General features: G+C 31.3%; 1 protein-coding gene across 1 annotated transcript in view; it reads right to left on the reverse strand.

Moving 5' to 3' along the window:
• The window catches only part of LOC148280687 (membrane alanyl aminopeptidase-like), a 58,989-nt gene continuing 39,866 nt past the window's right edge, over positions 1-19,123 (reverse strand). Inside the window, exons 16-24 of the mRNA XM_088227994.1 lie at positions 17,883-18,390; positions 16,625-16,783; positions 16,103-16,420; positions 15,259-15,442; positions 12,330-12,568; positions 10,076-10,265; positions 9,467-9,656; positions 1,753-1,853; positions 1-189 (exon numbers count right to left, since the gene is read on the reverse strand). Coding sequence (XP_088084120.1) covers positions 1-189; positions 1,753-1,853; positions 9,467-9,656; positions 10,076-10,265; positions 12,330-12,568; positions 15,259-15,442; positions 16,103-16,420; positions 16,625-16,783; positions 17,883-18,390 — 2,078 coding nt within the window. The remainder of the gene's footprint in view (positions 190-1,752; positions 1,854-9,466; positions 9,657-10,075; positions 10,266-12,329; positions 12,569-15,258; positions 15,443-16,102; positions 16,421-16,624; positions 16,784-17,882; positions 18,391-19,123) is intronic.

Raw genomic sequence — 19,123 nt, forward strand, 5'->3', positions numbered from 1 at the left:
TTAGCTTACATCTAGCTTTTGAAGAGTATCAGGAAAGGCGGCAAAATTTTTGCGAAGTACTTCAAAATCGTTTATGGCAGCGGTCCATGGGGCATAGTCGGTTTCCATTTCCAAGAACTGAATAACGCTAAAGGCTGTAGCGTAATCAGTCACATTTTCTTTGGCGAAATTCAATATGTCATCTACAACCTATAATCATATAATCAAATATAAGCTAACAAAGAACGATCCGATAAGTTTATTATCTGTTACATATCTAATATCATTATTTTTTAGCTATTCGTTTTCCATTCAAGGTGCTAGACTTTGAAATGAGCGACCTCTTATAAAAAATGCACCTTCTCTAGCCACATTTAAGAAACGAATGAAATATTACTAGAATCCTTAGAATTCTGAACTTCATGTCACTTTTTAAAACCAGTTGAGCACATTAAATATCAAGGAATAGTTATTGACGGAAATCTACGATGAAAGGTTCAGGTCTAAACACTGGTTTCCAGATCACAAAAGCTGTGTCATGTATTCTACTCAATTAGGAATATCGTGGACATTAGCACTATAAGAACTGTGTATTTTGCTATGGTATAGTGAACTGGGGCAAGGTGTCTATCATGAACCCCCTAATAAATGAAGAAATATAATACTTGGAGTAATGATTCGATGTCCCCCTTTTTTTACATCTGAGACATTGTTCCAATTCACGAAGGTACTGGACACAAGACATTTTTTTTAAAAGAATGTTCGACATATTTTTGGTCTTGCGGTTACAAGAGGAGATCCCAGCAGAATGCTCGTACGAGGTTTTCCCGTAATTTAAATAATTTAATACCAAAAACACGCACGGTTTTTGCTCAGAAGAATTTCGCTTTTGTCGCCTTAAGAGTGTTCAATATCTTGGATGGACATATTAAGTTCTCCAAAACAAAAACCATTTTCAGAAAGAGTGTGCAAGTTTAGATTTAGTCTAAGGGAAGATATTTATATTCCATTAAGCGTGTTATCAAGTTTTTTTATTAAAATTTTTGCTATTATTTAATAATGCACATGCTTCCACTTTCCATAATGTTGTATCTCAACTCAACCCAAGGCTTTTGGCCTCATAAAGTTTGGGATACGTTATTTTTTTTTTGTATTAGATAAATATGTATTTGTATGAATAAATAATAAATCAATAAATTTAAAAAAATACTAAGTGAATGTCGATCCAACCAAGTTCAGTAACACATTTTGTTTACTTGTATAATCCCATAAAAAATATAATTTCAAGACTGGTATTTGATATAAGATTTTCATCATTAGATGAAAATGGAAGTCGAATTTCAACCTGAATTTGCATTTGTAAAAATACCCAAATAGGGAAATATCACAGAATAAATATATATTAAATGGATTTAGAAAAATCAATTGTATTTTCAAAATTAATATGGAATTATAAAAAAAATATTTCATGTCCCTAGAAAAATGCAACATGTTTAGCATTGATAAATGTGGCGTCAAGATTAGTGACGATGTTCTGTGTTCTATAAAAAATTATACCGTTTCAAACAAAGCTAAAAATTAACATGAATTGTGACTTATTAAGGGCGTGGTCAATACAATGACCGTTTTTGCGGTAATTCGAAATTCAAAATATTTTTAATGCAACTAATAAGTACTAAAAAAAAAAAAAATTACCCAACAGAATTTCATAAAACCTTATTACTTTAAAAATGTTAAAAAAACGTGTTATTTCCCTATGATTCTAAATTTCACCTGAGCTCTATTAAGAGTATGAATATCCGTTCTTGAATCTTCTTTAAGTTCGCTAGCCAATATTCTCCACGAATGGTCATCATAGTTTACCCTATAGAATCCTAGAAATAAAATTAAGTTCCAATAATATTTTAGGTTTATATGTTGTTTTATGTTTTGTACATTAAAGACCCAACGGGTTTTTAGAATAAATAATTACATATAAAGTATATAATAAAGTTGATAAACAATTGTAGATTTCAACAACGTTTTGATTATGTCCAAATGTTTGTTTATAGGCGGATTTCTTCCCTAGGACGTTATATTGATTAATCCCATTTATTGCAACAGAGAAGGACAAAATTTTCATTTAGAGTAGGGCGTATGGAAGTTTAGGCATTTAGTGTAGTTGCAAATTGAGGAAACATAATAATACATACATATACCGAGACTGCATAGGTTAGGTAACACTTATGGAACGGCTGCAGACATTCTGTCCAATTCTTTACCATCTTATAAGTCCACAATATCAAGTTTATTTGTAGCTGCTCGTCAAACTATTATTGACAATTCAATTTCATAAATTAAAAAAAAAATACTTGTTTATTTTTACTACCTTATACTTGTTTTTTATTTTTTACTATTATATCAAATTGCATTGTAGTATTGGCAAATACGCATTTCATAGATACATATTTTTATTTTTATTTTTTTGTGATAATACATGCTTGCTTGTTTATTAAATTAACTTAAAAATGTCTTTCTTGCTTACCGTAACACTTTATATAAATAATGTTTGCTTTACAGAATTTATTTCATAAGCTTATATCTTTGCATTTTTTGTTTATATGCTTACTGTTACTGTTTTTTCTTGCATACCTTTGTTATCATTGTTTTTTTTTTTACTTTGTAAAACTTTGTATCATATCCTTTTTAACTAATTTCACTTTTTTTTCTGTATATTCTGTTTATTATTTAGTATGTTAGCATGTATTTCATTTTTATTTTTTGTAAATGCCTTTTGGGCGTTAATGAACAAAATAAATAAATAAATTTACTGCAGTAAGGAACAGGAGTACATTTTTTCGTAGAGTTTGTATTTAAATAATCTCAAACTTAGAAGAAGTTAGAAAAATACTTATTTAGAATACTACATATACAAGTCAATAAACGGTAAGCAATTAAAATCTACATAGTATTATTTAGGTGCAACAATTTGAAGATAGTAAATCGATATACTGCCTTTGCAAATTCAAAAGAGTTATATTAAATATATCTACGTTATTTGCGTATTCATTTGCAAATGTATGAATTCTCTTTATTGGCGAGTGTGCACTGTGGTTTGTCGTAGATACATTTACTTAGGATATATATTTTATTTTTTATTTTTTATTTTATTTTCTTTTATTCAGGAAACATACAGTACAGTTACAAAGTTTAATATTTTACACAATTGGGCTTAATTCTAATGGACCAGTGAAGTTTCCATATTAAAAAGCAATTAAATCTAATGTTAATTATGAAAGTATAAAAAAGAGAAGGAAAAAGAAAACATAAATGAAAGTTATTTGAAAATTTAAATTTAAGTGAAAAATATATATTTTAAGGTTTGTAGTTTGTAGTGAGTATTTACAAATGGAAATAATATTAAAAATGAAGAAAATTTGTAAGAGTAATTAAGAATTAAGAATGGAAATAAAGAATGAAAAACATACTCAGATGTAAAAATAAAATAAAATAGTAATAACATTTTTTTTAAAAAAGGAAAAACATAAACACATATTTATTTTAAGGGATTCAAAGAAACGATGAGAAGAATCTTTAAGTGAAATATAAGACGGTAAATTTAAATTTAGGTCAATTTAAAAAACATCTTCAAAATTAATGACACATTATAGTAAGAGCAGCAATATATTGATTTTATTAACATATATAATATAAGTAATTAAAAGTAGTTTAAAAAGTATAACAAGTATAAAAACATGCCAATGGCAGCAGAGAAAAAAGAAAAAATAAAGAAGGAATAACAAGTATGGCAAGTAATCATTTAAAATTTGAAAAAGCAATATAAGGAGAAGATTTTAAACCAAGAGAAGTCGATAAAATTTCATTAAAGCGATTTTAGTAGTAATACAAAATTTCAAAAGAGAAATTTAATTTATAATAATAATATTAATGTATGTAATTTGAGTGATATAAGAGAAAAAGGGACCAACCGGAGTTTTATTCAAAAGTTTTCAATACACTATTTTTAAATAATTGTAATCCTGTATGATATATATCTATATGGTTAAAAAAGCTGTTAAAAGTGGAACACGATCTGTGTAAAAACGAATTCTGGCAATAGTTCGTATTGACACTAGGTATTCTAAAGGTTGGGTGATTTCGTAGGGCACGTGATGGACAGTTAATTTGAATTTTATTTAGGAGCTGGGACGAATCAGCTAGACTGTTAATAATTTTATAGAGGAATGTGAGGTCTATTAATGTTCTCCTTTTTTCGAGGTTAATCAGTTTGTGAAAACGTCCAGATAAATCATGATTTGGAAATATACGAGAGCATCGGAAATTAAAATGTTTTAAAAATTTGTTTTGTACTTTCTCCAGCCTGTCAATATAAGTAATGTATTGTGGATTCCAAACGATAGACGCAAATTCAAGATGGGTTCTTACATAACTATAATAAAGATTTTTTATTGTTAGATCATTTTTAAAAGGCTTAGATACTCGTATAATAAAACCTAACATTTTATATGCTTTTTCAATAATTTTATCAATATGTGATTGAAATGTCATTTTTGAGTCCAGAACTAAACCTAGATCTCGTATTTCTTGGACACGGTGCAAGACTGTACCCGATAGAGAATACGAATAATCTATCGGATTTTTTATTCTCGTAAAGGTAATTGTTTTGCATTTAAGCGGATTTAATATGAGCTGATTATTTACACAATAAGTAGAGAAGTTTTCAAGATCTTCTTGCATATCAAGACAATCTTGTAGGGAAGTAACTTTCTTGTATATTTTTGTGTCATCGGCAAATATTTTGTATTCGGAAAATTTAAAGACGTTACCCATATCATTAATATAAAGAATAAACAATAATGGACCCAAGTGGGATCCCTGGGGTACACCGGAATAGCATTGTTTAAATGAAGACTGATAGTTTAATAGTGCAACTGATTGGAGGCGATACTTTAAATAAGACTCAATCCAACGTAGTAGATTACCATGAAAGCCATAACATTTTAATTTGTGAAGAAGGATTTTGTGACTGATTTTATCAAAAGCCTTGCTAAAATCTGTATACTGAGCGTCGACCTGATGTCGGCTGCCCATTACGTTTAGAATCCTATCTGTAAATTCAGCAAGATTAGTAGAAACATTTCGCATTTTAAAGAAACCGTGTTGGTTTGGATCAATGAAGTGCTTCACCGCTGGAGAAATTTGTTCAGTGATGATTTTTTCCATTAATTTGCTAAAAATTGAAATTTTAGATATGGGTCTATAATTTTCAATATTGTGTAGATCACCAGTTTTATGGACAGGAGTAACGTGAGATTTCTTCCAGCATATTGGAAATTTACCTTCTTTTAATGATAGGTTATAAAGATATGACAACGGACATGCCAATTGCGTTGCACATCTTTTTATGAAAAACGTAGGAAATCCGTCAGGTCCTGCTCCTTTTGAAGGATCTAGATCATTTAAATATTTAAGAACTAATTTAGAATTAAATGTTACAGTTTGAATGTCAATGACATTTCTAGAGTCCACAATAGGTAAATCAATGTCGTTATTAATAAAAACAGACTGAAAGAAGGTAGAAAATAACTCGCAACTGGTTTGCACGTTATCACTCTTTGTATCATGAAGAAACATTTCAGTTGGATAATAACTTAGAGATTTTTTCGATTTAACGAATGACCAAAATTGTTTAGGATTTTTCTGAATAGCTAGTTCAGTTTGATCAATGTATTGGTCATAACAATTTTTGGCTTCTTGTTTCTGGCGTGAACGGAGAAGAGAAAATGTTTTATAGTCTGCAAGGTTTTTATAAGTTTTCCATTTTTTATGGTATTTAAGTTTTTCATTTATTGTTTTTATTAGTGATGCGGAATACCAATTTGGAAATTTTTCACAAGATTTCACCGTCTTAGTTGGTACAAATAAATTCACTGCATCATTAAGTATGGAGTAAAATACTGATGTCGCTTTTTCTATATCTAGTCCCTCAAATTTATCGTTCCTATTTACTTCCGAGAGTAGTTCATTTATTGCTATATAATTTGCCGAATGATATGAAAATTTAAGTCTAGAACCACTTTTTGCGTCATTTGATTCTATTCTTGCAGTGATATCAATACAAAGTGATTTGTGATGAGCATCTTCTGTAACGAGAGGATCGTCGCAGGTTATTACATTGCACAGGTCACTGTTACTTAAAATGAGATCAAGTATGCGATTATTACTATTATTTTGGGAATTAAATTGCTTGAGATTCAAAAAGTTTATTTTATCAATTAAATTAGTGCTAAGTGAATCGTTAAATTCACACGGAGAAAGGTAATTAACCTCAGAATTAGATTTCCAATTTATATTAGGTACATTATAGTCTCCTAGTAGAATGAATAAATCATCAGGATATTTGTACATAATACTAGAAACGTTCTCAAAGTGGCGTTTTATATCTTCAAGATGATAACGACAGTGGGGTAAGTATGTAGAACATATGAATATATTATGTTTGGAATAAGTTGGAATTGAAACCCATAAATCTTCATTTAAAGTTGACCAATTTAAATGACTGTCTGGTAAAATAATCTTTCGGACAGCTATAATCACGCCACCACCAAATTTTTGACCTGTTTCTGCATAATTTCTATCTCTCCTAAAAACGGTATACCTATCATCAAATATTTCTCGGTTGCTGATGCTACTGCATAGCCATGTTTCTGTCAGTACTATTACATCATATTCATTATTTAAAATGGAGTTGAAAAGAAGATTAGTTTTAGTTCGTAGTCCACGAACATTTTGGTAATATAATTTTAGAGTCGTGCCCTTTGAGATACAAAATAATAGTGTAAAACAAAAAATTGAAAAGAAATCAAGATGACCTTTTCAGTTAGGAATAGTAATATTATACAAAGTATGAGAATCAATAAAAATAATAAGGTTGTAATCACTTCGTTACGAGGAATAATTCGAAATAGTGGTTTTTTCTTAAGAGTTCGACATATATGTTCCGGAATTGGCAAAAAACAACTTTATTGAAATTATTTATCAATATTTATTTTATCCCATCGAAAGTTATCACCATTAGAAGCAATACACATAGGCCAACATTGCTTCCAATCTTCATAGCACTTCTCGTACGCCAATTTCAGATTCTACGAATTTTCTTTTATATCCTCAATCTAGTCGAAATTCCATTAATCTGATCACATATTAACAGTTCGTGATCAGATAAACTAAATACTGAAGTCTGATGTTGTTAAAAGTAGACACAATCGAAGGGAACGTTTGACAAGATGTATTTAATGGAAAATTTAGGAATGCATGTTAATATACGTATATATGCACGTTGCATTCCGTTCTCTTTGCCTACATATATGGAGAAATGGTTGTAGTAAAAATGAAAATGTAAAAAAAATAGAGAACGGAGATGAACCTTGTATTCATGTTCAAAATACCCAAACGCTATAATGTCCCATCTCCGTTGCAATAAATCTCTTTTTGAGTTTCCCACCATGTCACCAGAGAAGCCAAAATTTGTTGTCCTCTCAAATCTTCTAAGATCAACATTGATTAATGCCCCAATGTCCTGAATGTACAAATTTGAGTTATTTGGGATCCGACTTTCCGCTTCGCGTAGATCTCTTCATCACTAATGCATTATGGGATGAAGATGAATTGGCATAGCAAATAAGTTTAAAAACATGGAAGAGGATGCATGGACCAAATATTTGCTCTGCAAAATGTGACAGAAAAGATTCTGGCTAAACACCAGAAACTTTTCTGCGCATTTGTCGATCTGCAAAAGGCATTTGATAGAGTTGACAGAGAGAAATTGTGGAAGGTTTTATCGGAGTTTGGAGTGAATGGTAACCTCATTGCGTCACTGTATAAGGACAGCACCGCATGTACGAAGGTGAATGGGTCATTCACATCGTGGTTTAATATTCCGAAAGGACTCAAACATGGATGTCTAATGTCACCATGGTTGTTCAACATATACATCGATAACTGTATGAAAGAACTGAAAGATTTAAGAATGGGAGCAAAAATGAGTGGTATAACTGTTAACTGTCTTCTGTATGCGGATGATTCCGTGCCTCTTGCGAGCAGCAAAGCAGACCTTCAATTCTTGGTAACAAAAGTCTACGATGTATGCAAGAAAAGCGATTTGCTTATGAATTTTGATAAATCGATAGTGATGGTTTTTAAAAGGGATGAAAATATAACTAAATATGAGATCAGCGTGAACGGGGATATTCTGAATCAGGTAGAAGAAATTCGTGTACCTGGGAAGTATGTTTACTAGGGACGGAAAGGCCGAGAAAAATATTGAAAGGAGGGTGAGTGCCAGGAACAGGGTGAACGGTGCACTAAAATCTACTTTGGCAAACAAATGTTTATCTCAGGAGGCTAAACTACCAGTTCACAACGGAGTTCTAGTGTCAACTCTAATGTATGAGAGCGAAGTATGGAATTGGAAAAATGATGATGAAAGTAGGTTGAATGCTGTCGAAATGCGATCCCTCAGGCAAATGTGTGGTAAAACGATGTATAAACAATTTATATCATTTCGTCATTTGAATTTTAACAAAAAGGTTTCTAACTTTTTACTAAGCTCTTTATTGTACCATTTTTAATACAATTTACAAGTTTTAAGCAAATATATTATTTTCATACTTACGCACCCATACACACGCACCCTCTCCCTCTTTCATTCCCACGCGCACATGTATCCTCTCCCTCATTCATTCACGCATACACAAATTCACATACACATGAATACAAACGTCACACAAATACAATTACTAAACTTCTTTTCTTATATATTATGTGTCATTATATTTACAGTGGATTTTTTTAATTGGCTTTAGTATTGTTAAGATTTTTCTAATTATTTTGTTTATGTAATAGCTGTAAAAATCCCAAATAAAATGAAATAAAAATAAAAATAAAATAAAATAATAGGCGCACAAATGTCGAGATCCGTAAAGTGTGTTAGGCTGAGACATGCATTATTGACAGAATCAAGAAAGGGGTGCTGCGTAAGGTTTGGACATGTAGAGCGAATGGACAGCGAAAGAACGGCTAAAATGATCTACAATGCAAATGTTGATGGATGCAGAAAACGAGGAAGAACGAGAAAGACATGGCACGATCAAGTCCATCAAATACTTGAAGATGGACATGTTAAAAGTAGGAATAATCTGTATGCATGCATGAGAAGATGTATGAATGTAGAGGAAGCGAGGTCTGTATGCCAAGTTAGAGTGTTATGGCGTTCCATTCTCTCTGCCTACCCCTACGGAACAGCGTGATGATTTGTTGTTGTTGTCATTATTTTGCTGTCCCTGTTTGTTTTTGCAAAATGTATTTAATGTTCTGTTTGTTCAGTTTTAATGAGTTGTGATTGGTTTAGGTCATAAATTTGATAAATAAATAAAAATAAATACATTCAATTCAACAAATCATTGCGTATATAGAAAGGGGTAAATACCTGTCATTTTTTTATTGAACACAACCCATTCATGTCCCTTTATTCCCTTATTGAGGATAATATTTTTAGTCTTCATTATGACGGAGGGTTTTGTATCTTCAAAATCTGATTGATTATTTGTGGCAAAAGTAATCGGTATCTGATAAAGCACATTAGTTAGAGATTGTTCTCCGAATGTAACCATCCGCTCCTGTGGGAAAAACAATGATAAAAACTTGGGTCAATAAAATTACATGCGTTAGTAAAACAAATCTGGCGTATTTCAATTACCTATGACATAAATGTAAGGTGATTAGTCGTACGTTTCAGGTGCCAGTCCAGAAACAATGAAATATTGCAAGTCAAACAACTTTCAAAATTAATATTACATGTCTACTCTGCCAGAAATCGAACTCAGGACCACAAGAATGGTAGACTGGCAATTATTTTCTAGTTAGTTCGCTGTTTAAAACAATAATTTTTTTCATAATTTTAAATTTTTCGCATGTGTTATCCATTATTATTATTTTTTTTTAAACAAAATTTTCTACTCTATATTTTTATTAATGTAAAGGGCAATTCATGTGGTTTATGTAAAATAAAAAAAATATGTCATTATTTTCCACAAACCTGAGTTATATTCATGTTTCCAGTATCATAGTCAATGTTAACGTAAAGAACTGGGTATCCCGATTGCGTAGTCCAAGAAGACATCACTACACCCACGTTCGATCCAGGGTAGGCGATTAAACTTCCATCAGTAATGGCTTGTTTTTGGAGAGCTTCAAAGAGATCTGAAGGCTTGGCACTTTTAAACTTCCTAAAAACATGTTCCAAGTAATACAATGAGCTTAATTTTTAATATATAATAATAATAATCTCTGAATACTGAAAAAAAAATCATATCACTTTTACATTGAAAGAACAAGTTATACCTTTTATAAATATTTGTATCCACACTACAAAATGCAATGAAGGATATCAGTTTCACTACGATAATTGATAAAAATATAAAATGGAAGGAGCAAATAAATAATATTGTAAATAGAATGAAAAAAAATATGTACGTATTTATTAGATTTAGAAATATATTCACAATCAAAAAATCCAAATCAATTTACTTAACATAAGCCCAATCCATATTACTGTACGGAATAATCGGATGGGGTGGTGCTTTTAAAACAAATATTGTACCGGTCGAAAAAATACAAAAACTGAATTTAAAAGTTATTTTTAAAAAACCGTCTACATTTCTCACTGTTCAATTATGTTTTTTAAAATAAGGTTTTGAATATTAAATTGTTATATAAAAAGAATTGTTTGCTTCAAATACATAAGGACAAAATAAATAGTATTGTTTCTACGTCACAAAACATAAATACGCGACCTAAAACAGGTGGTAATATCTTAATTCCCAAATAAAAAAAAAACTACAGCATAACATCATTATACTTACGTAGGAATATTTTTCTTTAATAAAATGAACAAAGAAAATTAAAAGTGCAGTCAAGAATACAACATATTGAAGAAAGAAGTGAAAAGTTACATTTATAATTATTTTTTGTAATTTATAGGTTATCCTAAAAATATAAATAATTAAAAATAAAATAAACAAACTAATGTAAGACGTTACTTCCCATTATGTACAAAAGAATTGTTTTTATTTTACGTAATAGGAAACATTAGTAGTAATATATGTTTTTAATTCATATAAAAATTGCCTTAATATTGTATACTCATATTTGTTATCGAAATAATAATAAAAATAATTAAATAATTAACACCTCTTTTGATACTGGGAACTTAACCGTAATATGAAGACAAAAAAAATCAAAACTACTTTAACAATTTTAAAATTAATACATAAATAAGACTTGTCAAGGATAACGCACAAGGATACAGTAAATAGACAAATGTAGCTGATGTACATTCGGCTCAGAAGATGAGGGTGCTTCGGCAGCAAGATTACTACGCGGACAGAACGATGGTCAGTGTGATTCCAAAACAATGAAATTTGGCACAAAAAAAACATAAGAATAAAAAAAATATTAAAACTCTCTTTTGTCCTTGTGCACGTTAGCAATTATTGTTTCATTGTTTATGGGTTTATCATTGAAAAATATAGTAAGTACGTGTACCTACCTATGCATAAACGAATTGGACCTGATTATATTAAATAAAAACAAACCAAAGATATATCAAATGTAACACGCTGACAAACCTCGGCTTTGCGGAAACAAAAAAAAAGTAATTAAAAAAAAAATGGCCAATAGTAACACATGGCCAGTTCCTTTTTTTGTTCATATGCAAAAAGAAAAACGAAAATTAGACAATTCTGAAATTAAAACAACGCAAATTAAAAAAATATATATTGACTTACCGGGCAAAATGAAAACGAGTAAACAGAAATAAAAAAAACTGAAATATAAAATTTATTGTAACTGTAATACTGGAATAAAGATGCGAAATAAAAAAAATATACTAAGTTTCACAATTAAACGTAGATGGGTATGAAGAATAGAACTAAAAATGATCAAATAAGTGGTTTTACAATGTTTTGAGCATGTCCAAATATTTGCAGACTGGCTGGTTTTCCTTTCTTGGGAATTATTTAGATCAAAATTTGTTGAAACAAAGAGGGAAAACATTTTAGAGAAGGGAATACACAGTGTGTAAAGTGGCCACTTAAACCAGCCAATGACAGGTTACAAGCCCTGTAAATGCCTAGACTCCCATATTTCCTTCTCAAAAGTGTTTGCCGTCTCTGTTGCAACAAATATAAATAAGTGGTTTGTCAAAAATTCTTTTTAACGCACAGCGAAATAATCTAGATAAACCAAATCAGCTTCTGAACGGCGTTAATTTTTAACAATTTCCAACTTACATTAAATTGAGATAGTAATTTAAGCCATTTCTTAAAGTTTCTTCTCCAATCCAGTGCTCCATCATTCTGATTATCGCTCCACCTTTGCTGTAGGTTATTGTTCCAAAATGCCTGCTTATTTCCGCTGGAGTATTGACATTTTCAAATGTAAGAGGAGATGAAATTACAGAGGTGTCTTCCAAAAATACCTTTTGGGATGCCTTTATTGCAAATTGTGTATTCATGTCTAAATCTTCCACCTGTAAAAAAAAACATATCTGTGACTGCAGTATAAATAGGCAAAGAATCATCCGGCGAAAACGAACATGTATAATTTCAATAAGCGTTGTTTTAACCAACGCCAATAATGATTTATTTCCACATGGGGGTGTCTGGCTGCCATCTGTTGTAAAAGGTAATTGGATAGGCTAAGACGGATTGGGTTCGGAACTTGGATTTTAATTCCCTCCGTGAAGGTTAGGAACCTTCGTCCATAGGAGTTCAAGTATGTCGCATTCAATATGTAAAAATAATGATCGCACTTTGCAACTACAGAAGCGCCATGTGTAAGAGATTTTATGCCCATTAAGATGATGGGCGGTAGTTTTGAATTTCGATGAATAGATATTCCAGATACTGTACAAAAAAGACAACTGCAAATCGGACTTATTTTGCCTTACTAAAATCGACGAAATCGAGGTTTTCCGCATCTCAAAACAGAACCAATTTGGTTCTTTTTTTTGTGAAAACGTAAACGTAGAATTTTCTATGTCGGTATTTTTTTCGTTTTTCAAGACGTCAAATAAAAGTAGGCGCCTTTAGAAGTTTTTTAATGGTTCTAACTCCCAATAAAAAAACATTTAATCCAAATTGCAAAACAATAGAGACACGTCAATTGTAAATGTCTATGGTGTGCAAAAAAATCACTGCTCTGGTGTCGTAATCCAGGGAGAAAATATGAGAATACGTTTGTATGAAGAAAAGTCAGATCGGGTTTCCGCTTAAAACCATTAGAAGGAATTACATTGCAAGAACCACAGATTTACATAGAATAACAAAAATGCTCAATTTAGAGGAATTGATCTACACAGAAAAAATTAAAATGGTGTTTAAGATGAAAAAGAATAAAATAAAGACATACTTAAATTTAATTTTAACTAAAACATACATAAAATAAATACAAGAGCATCAAATAATTTAACTTGCGAACAACCTAGGACCAACAGAAAAAGAAACAGTTTTTTGTATACAGCAATAAATTTTTACAATTCACTTTCTAATGATCTAAAAAATATACGAAACATGTACGTACTTAAAAAACACCTAAATAAAACAGTTCTTACAGCCCGTGTGATGAGTGATATGTGATGTTATTTAATTGAACTTTTATTTAAACTATTGTGTTATATAATATCTCCTCATATCGGCACTTTTGCTGATTGGAAATATTTCGTCCTGATAAAATATGTAATAAAATGTAATATGTAAAGCTTAAAAACCTTGTATTTTGTCATAAATAAATAAATAAAATAAAAGATGGTATTAATACATTGTCCCCGCATCTCAGGTAGTCCTCTAAAAAAATTGGCTAAAGATATTTATTATTAAGGTTACCTCTTCAGTCATATGTATCATTCGTCCGTCGTCACATCACGTCTAGTAAAATCGCCTTAAGGAATTTTATAATTTCAGTTTATTTTAGAATGTGCCACCGTAATGAAACAGCTTGTAACTACCAAATAAATGTTCTAATAATTACCATTATTTTGTTAAATGTATCTACATTTCCCTTTGTATGAACTTGTGAAACAATTTTGGATCGACAGCCCCAGAAAGATCCCACCCCAGTAGTTCAATCACAAATACATATCGACGTGCTAAAAAGCAACGTGATGACAATTTCTCTCCATGGTTGTTTATCGTATTGGAGCATCCGTGAGCACCTAAGATTAAACGTCAAAATATTTACGTTTCTCTTTCGTATTATTTATCATGCTGTTTATTGCATTCAGCTGGCGGTTGGCAAGCCAAATGTCAAGAAAAGCAGTCGCCATAGTAGTTGTAATTTAATTTTCACTTTTTTGTAATAGATACCCCTTACTATTTAACAAATGCAATATATTGTATTATTTTTTTAAAATAAACGCCGATTTTTCGGCAATGCACTGTATTTATTCACGAGGAAAACAAAAAAACAAACCGACACGAGCGTTGTCTTAGAGATTACACGCGCGTTGACTTTTGACTGCGATAACTTAAGCATGTTCATTATTGTTCATTGTGATCGCTCAAATGCGCAGCATGTTTTTAAGCTGGTCGATAGTTTTTTGTGATTGAGCTACTGATTGAAAGAGTTATCGTGCCAGCAGTTTTTAGGGTAGTATAGTGGTTTATGAAAGCATCAACTACCCCCCCTCCCATCTAATACTTCACAAATTTTAAAACGTTTTTTAGAAGCTTAACATGATGTTACATCACCGAGTGTAAAGGAATTTTGCAGAACAGTCTGTTAAAATGAGTTTTTTTTAAACTCCTAGAAGCTATATTTGTATTTTAATAAGTATACGACCTTATCTCCCTTATAAAATTCACCATATTTTTCATTCTTAAAAGCGTTTTTGAATATATATTTATTCTGTTTATGTAAGAAAAGGTTTTTGGCGTATATTTTGTTGTGCTAAATTTAGTTACAAAAGTGCTAAACTTGCTTTGTTTCTTTGTTGTTCTCAATATGTGGTTTTTTATGTTAATATTATTTATGTCCCGAATTAAGTTGTAACTCCTGGGAATGTAATTTAATGTATTAAAGTGGTAAAATACTTTAAGTTGTATGATTTATAAATAAAAAAAATATATAAAAAAATCCTACACCTACAATATAATACTCTCATTCACGTAAAGTGTTCTATTTATAAAGTCAAAATATTGTTGATGTTCAAAAATGTCTTACCATGTCAGATAGTTTATACTCAAAGAATGTAGCGAATCCTTCATTAAGCCACGTGTTACTCCACCAATTACAGGTAACTAAGTCTCCGAACCATTGATGCGCTATTTCGTGAGCTAAAATGGAGTTTACTTCTTGACGATAAAATACAGAAGACTCATGTTCATCATACATCAAATAGGATTCTCTGAAAAATCATAAAAAAATATTTGTACATATACTTTAGATAAAAAACAAAATTTCGAAGAAAAATAGAAAATATCTCAGATTTATTTTTTTAATGAGGAACTTCAGCCCGACAGAAAATTATGTATAATAAATGTTTTCTTGCGCGCGATAAAAATTAGGGCATTAAATTGTACTGCAACGTTTACTGAAAATGTACAAAAAATATTTTTTATAAAAACTAATTACTTTGAACAACGTCACTAGTTCAAATGAATCAACCAATGATAACGTTATTACCACTTGTTACGGGAGTAAAAAAATATTATCACATCTTATTTTTAACTTCGGCCTTGACCTCGTGGTGTGATGGTCAGCGCGTTTGTCTACCATTCAAGAGGTCTCGGGTTCGATTCTCGACATGGTTGAAAGGAAATATTTATTTAAAGGGGTGTTTTCACTCTAGAATAATTCATAATCCCTTAACTGGTCCCCCTCCCCCTGAATTGAATTTAAATCGGCAGTTGCGTACCTACTAATCGACGTCTACAGAGTAACTAATGGCAAAAACGTAAAGCTACTCATTTTTAAGTAGTTTAGTCGGCTTTAGTTTGATGTGCGTACGCGATTTCTGGACTGTTATTATTCCACAAAATTTAAAAAATCTTTCGAAAAACTTTACTTGTATGTGAGAAGTCCCCAGTTTTCCATGGCTCCAGCTGAAAAGTCGGGAACTGCCACTTGATCCATTTTCATATTACTCATCATTTTGTAGTAGTCAATCGAAGTGTAATTGCTCATTGCTTCCACTAATTTTGTTCCAGTTTCGAAGGCGTATTTTCCCATGTCGCTAGCTTCAGGTCTCGCCCATACTCCAAACTGATTTTCTTCTGTTTCTGGAGTTTTGGCGGCGGCCTTAAGCTCCGATACTATGAAGGCCAGGAGATATGTTGACATTATGGGAGAGGTGTAAAATGTTTCACTTACTTCAGTGTCGGATCTGGAAAATAATAAATATGACTGGGTTACGAGCTCAGAAATCAGACGAGAATGCAAATCGAAGACCTTAATTAATTTATGATTTATCAACAAAATTTTTTAGTTATTAAAAAAAAAAGCATTTGACTTTACCGGATTGTTTGAAAAGTTGTACTTATTTATTTTTTGACACTAAAAATACGTATATTTATTTAAACACACTTACACTTCAGTGCGTGTCTTGATACGCATATTGGAGAGTGTAGGACTATAGCTTTTGGGGCGAATAACAGTAAGGGTAAAAGTCGCTTTGTACTGTGGCTCATCTAAGCATGGTAAAACTTTTCTCGCTGAAACTGGTTCCATTTGAGTCGATCCGAGCCATCTAAAAAAAACAAATTTAGCGTTATGTTTTTCAAGTGCTTAAAATAGAATCATAACCCTAGATTATTATTTTTAAATCAATGGCCACTCTCAGTTAAAAATTCTGAAAAAGGAAATTTACGATGTCTCAGCCTTATACGAGTACATAGCCTTGGTTGGCTCGTTAGCCTGCTGTGTTTGAGGTCCCAAGTTTAAATCCTGGAAAGGCCGGTATCAAATAATATTTTTAATGTTGTTTTATCCGTATCATTTTATAGTTTCTGGGCTGGTATTCCGAACGCATTTACAGCGCGCTGTAACGCGTATTTAGTACGTAAAAACGCGCTATCCCGCGCTATAATTGCATTCGGAATACCAGTTATGAACTCTTTATTCTACGTACTTATCAGGCACGCGTGGAGACTATAATTGGTATTCGTAATTAGTGTATACTATCAGTAGGGGTTCTGACAAGAAACCAAAAATCAAATGATGAAAATATATATGTAATTGAAGAATGTATAAATATACATTTAAAAAAGTTATCTTAATAAATTTAAAAAAAAAATTTTTTTTCGTCAGTGATACTGCAATACCACGTAACTAACAATTGACTATTTTGGCAGAAGATCTTAAAAAGCGTTCTGTTAATATATTACTTACAATTTTAATCAACGAAAAATATCGCTGGAATATCGTAGGAGTAAAAATGGCAATAAATATAAACTAACGGCTTTTAGTCCTTATAAAAAAAAATATTTTAGTAAAACATTTTCGTAAAAAAAACAGGTATTGTAGTATTACCGTCGTTTTCTTGGTTCTAAGTAAGTAGGTGAGTGGAGGCGTATAAAAAAAAAAAAGTAAGTAGGTATTAGTATGATACAGGTGGTGCATTGAAAAACTTGTGTAATACAATTATTTGCACTTTCAATCCGTTGTATTCTTCATATTGATATTGAGGCTCAGAGGGCCTTATTAAATTAGGCCCAAAGTTCCAAATTATTCAGCTTGTACGTAGTCGTAGTAAAGTTATGTAGTCGGTAACAGTCGTTTATATGTTTGCCGGATTAAGATTTTAAATAAATAAAAAATAAGAAAAAAGAATCACAATTTTTACTTACTTGGTGATTCCGTTTTCTACGTATGAGCTTCTATAAAATCCTTTCATATCTGTCCTCAAAGTTCCTGTATACTTTATGTTTACTTCGTAAAACTTTTTATTATCTAAAGGGCTGCCAAGATTGATGATCAGAAAGTCGTAAGTATCTCGAGTTTCATGGCTGGTGACTGAAACGCCAACAGCTTCTCCGACTGGATTAACTGTGATGGTTTCAATTGTTAATCCATTGGCATGCAAGATGATTCTTGTAAGTCCAGATTTTTTAGGTCTTAAGTTGACTTGTACATATCCATCGAATGTAAAGGCTTTGCTCGAATTTTCAGGCTTTTCGAAGAACGGTTTAATGGTGAGAATATATTCAATAGCGTCGAAGTCTTCAGGTAATCTGTATTCTGTTTGAGGAGCAGCATTGGTTAAAATACGGTTTTCTTCGTTGGTTTCTGTAGGAATGGAGTAAGAAAGAACTGGCAGGCATTGGGTGGCAAATGCCGCAAAAAGCAGTACAAAATCTAAAATAAAAAAATATATTAACATCGATTTGAAGGGTACACAGCTAAAACGGGCCAACGAGAAAGTTCTGTGTTTTTTATTTTTTTTTATTGTTAATAAACTATTTGTGCCGGCCTCGCGGTGTAATGGTTAGCGCGTTAGCCTACCATGCTAGTCAGGGTTAGATTTCTGGAATGTTTAATTTGAAATACATGTTTAAACAAAAATTTATTTTTTTTAAAAAGTGGCATGGTTACTCGGTTTACAAAGGGGTAATTATTCCTATTTTAAAATAGAGCAATCTCTTAATCTGTCTTGATTGGAGAGACGTAGAACTGAGATGGACCTTATATGCATTTTCAAAATACTTAATGCTATAAGTGATGTCCCATCTCTGTTGCAGTCAATTTCTTTTCATGTTCCTAATCATATCACCAGAAGTCAAAATCTGCTATTTATGAAATCTTCTAAGAGCAACTTTTGTTTTTATGCCCCAATGTCCAGAATGTGTAGTTTAGTCAATTTAACGCACAACTTGAAATTCTTTGGGATAGATCTTCCGGCTTTTCGTAGACCTTTTCACAAATAAACAGTGTGGGATGAAGTTGGATTTGCATGGTTTAGCTCGAAGTCTTATGTCTTTCGTTTTTATGAATATATTGTATACCATTATAGTTATGCCCTTGTTTGTCTTTGCTACATAGTTTTATGTTCTTTTTGTTCAGTTTCTTGCATTTATGGTTTTTCATGTAA

This window comes from Micrasema longulum, unplaced genomic scaffold (assembly GCF_059751315.1).
Source record: "Micrasema longulum isolate JH-2025_06_02 unplaced genomic scaffold, ASM5975131v1 h1tg000551l, whole genome shotgun sequence".
Taxonomy (NCBI): Eukaryota; Metazoa; Arthropoda; class Insecta; order Trichoptera; family Brachycentridae; genus Micrasema; species Micrasema longulum.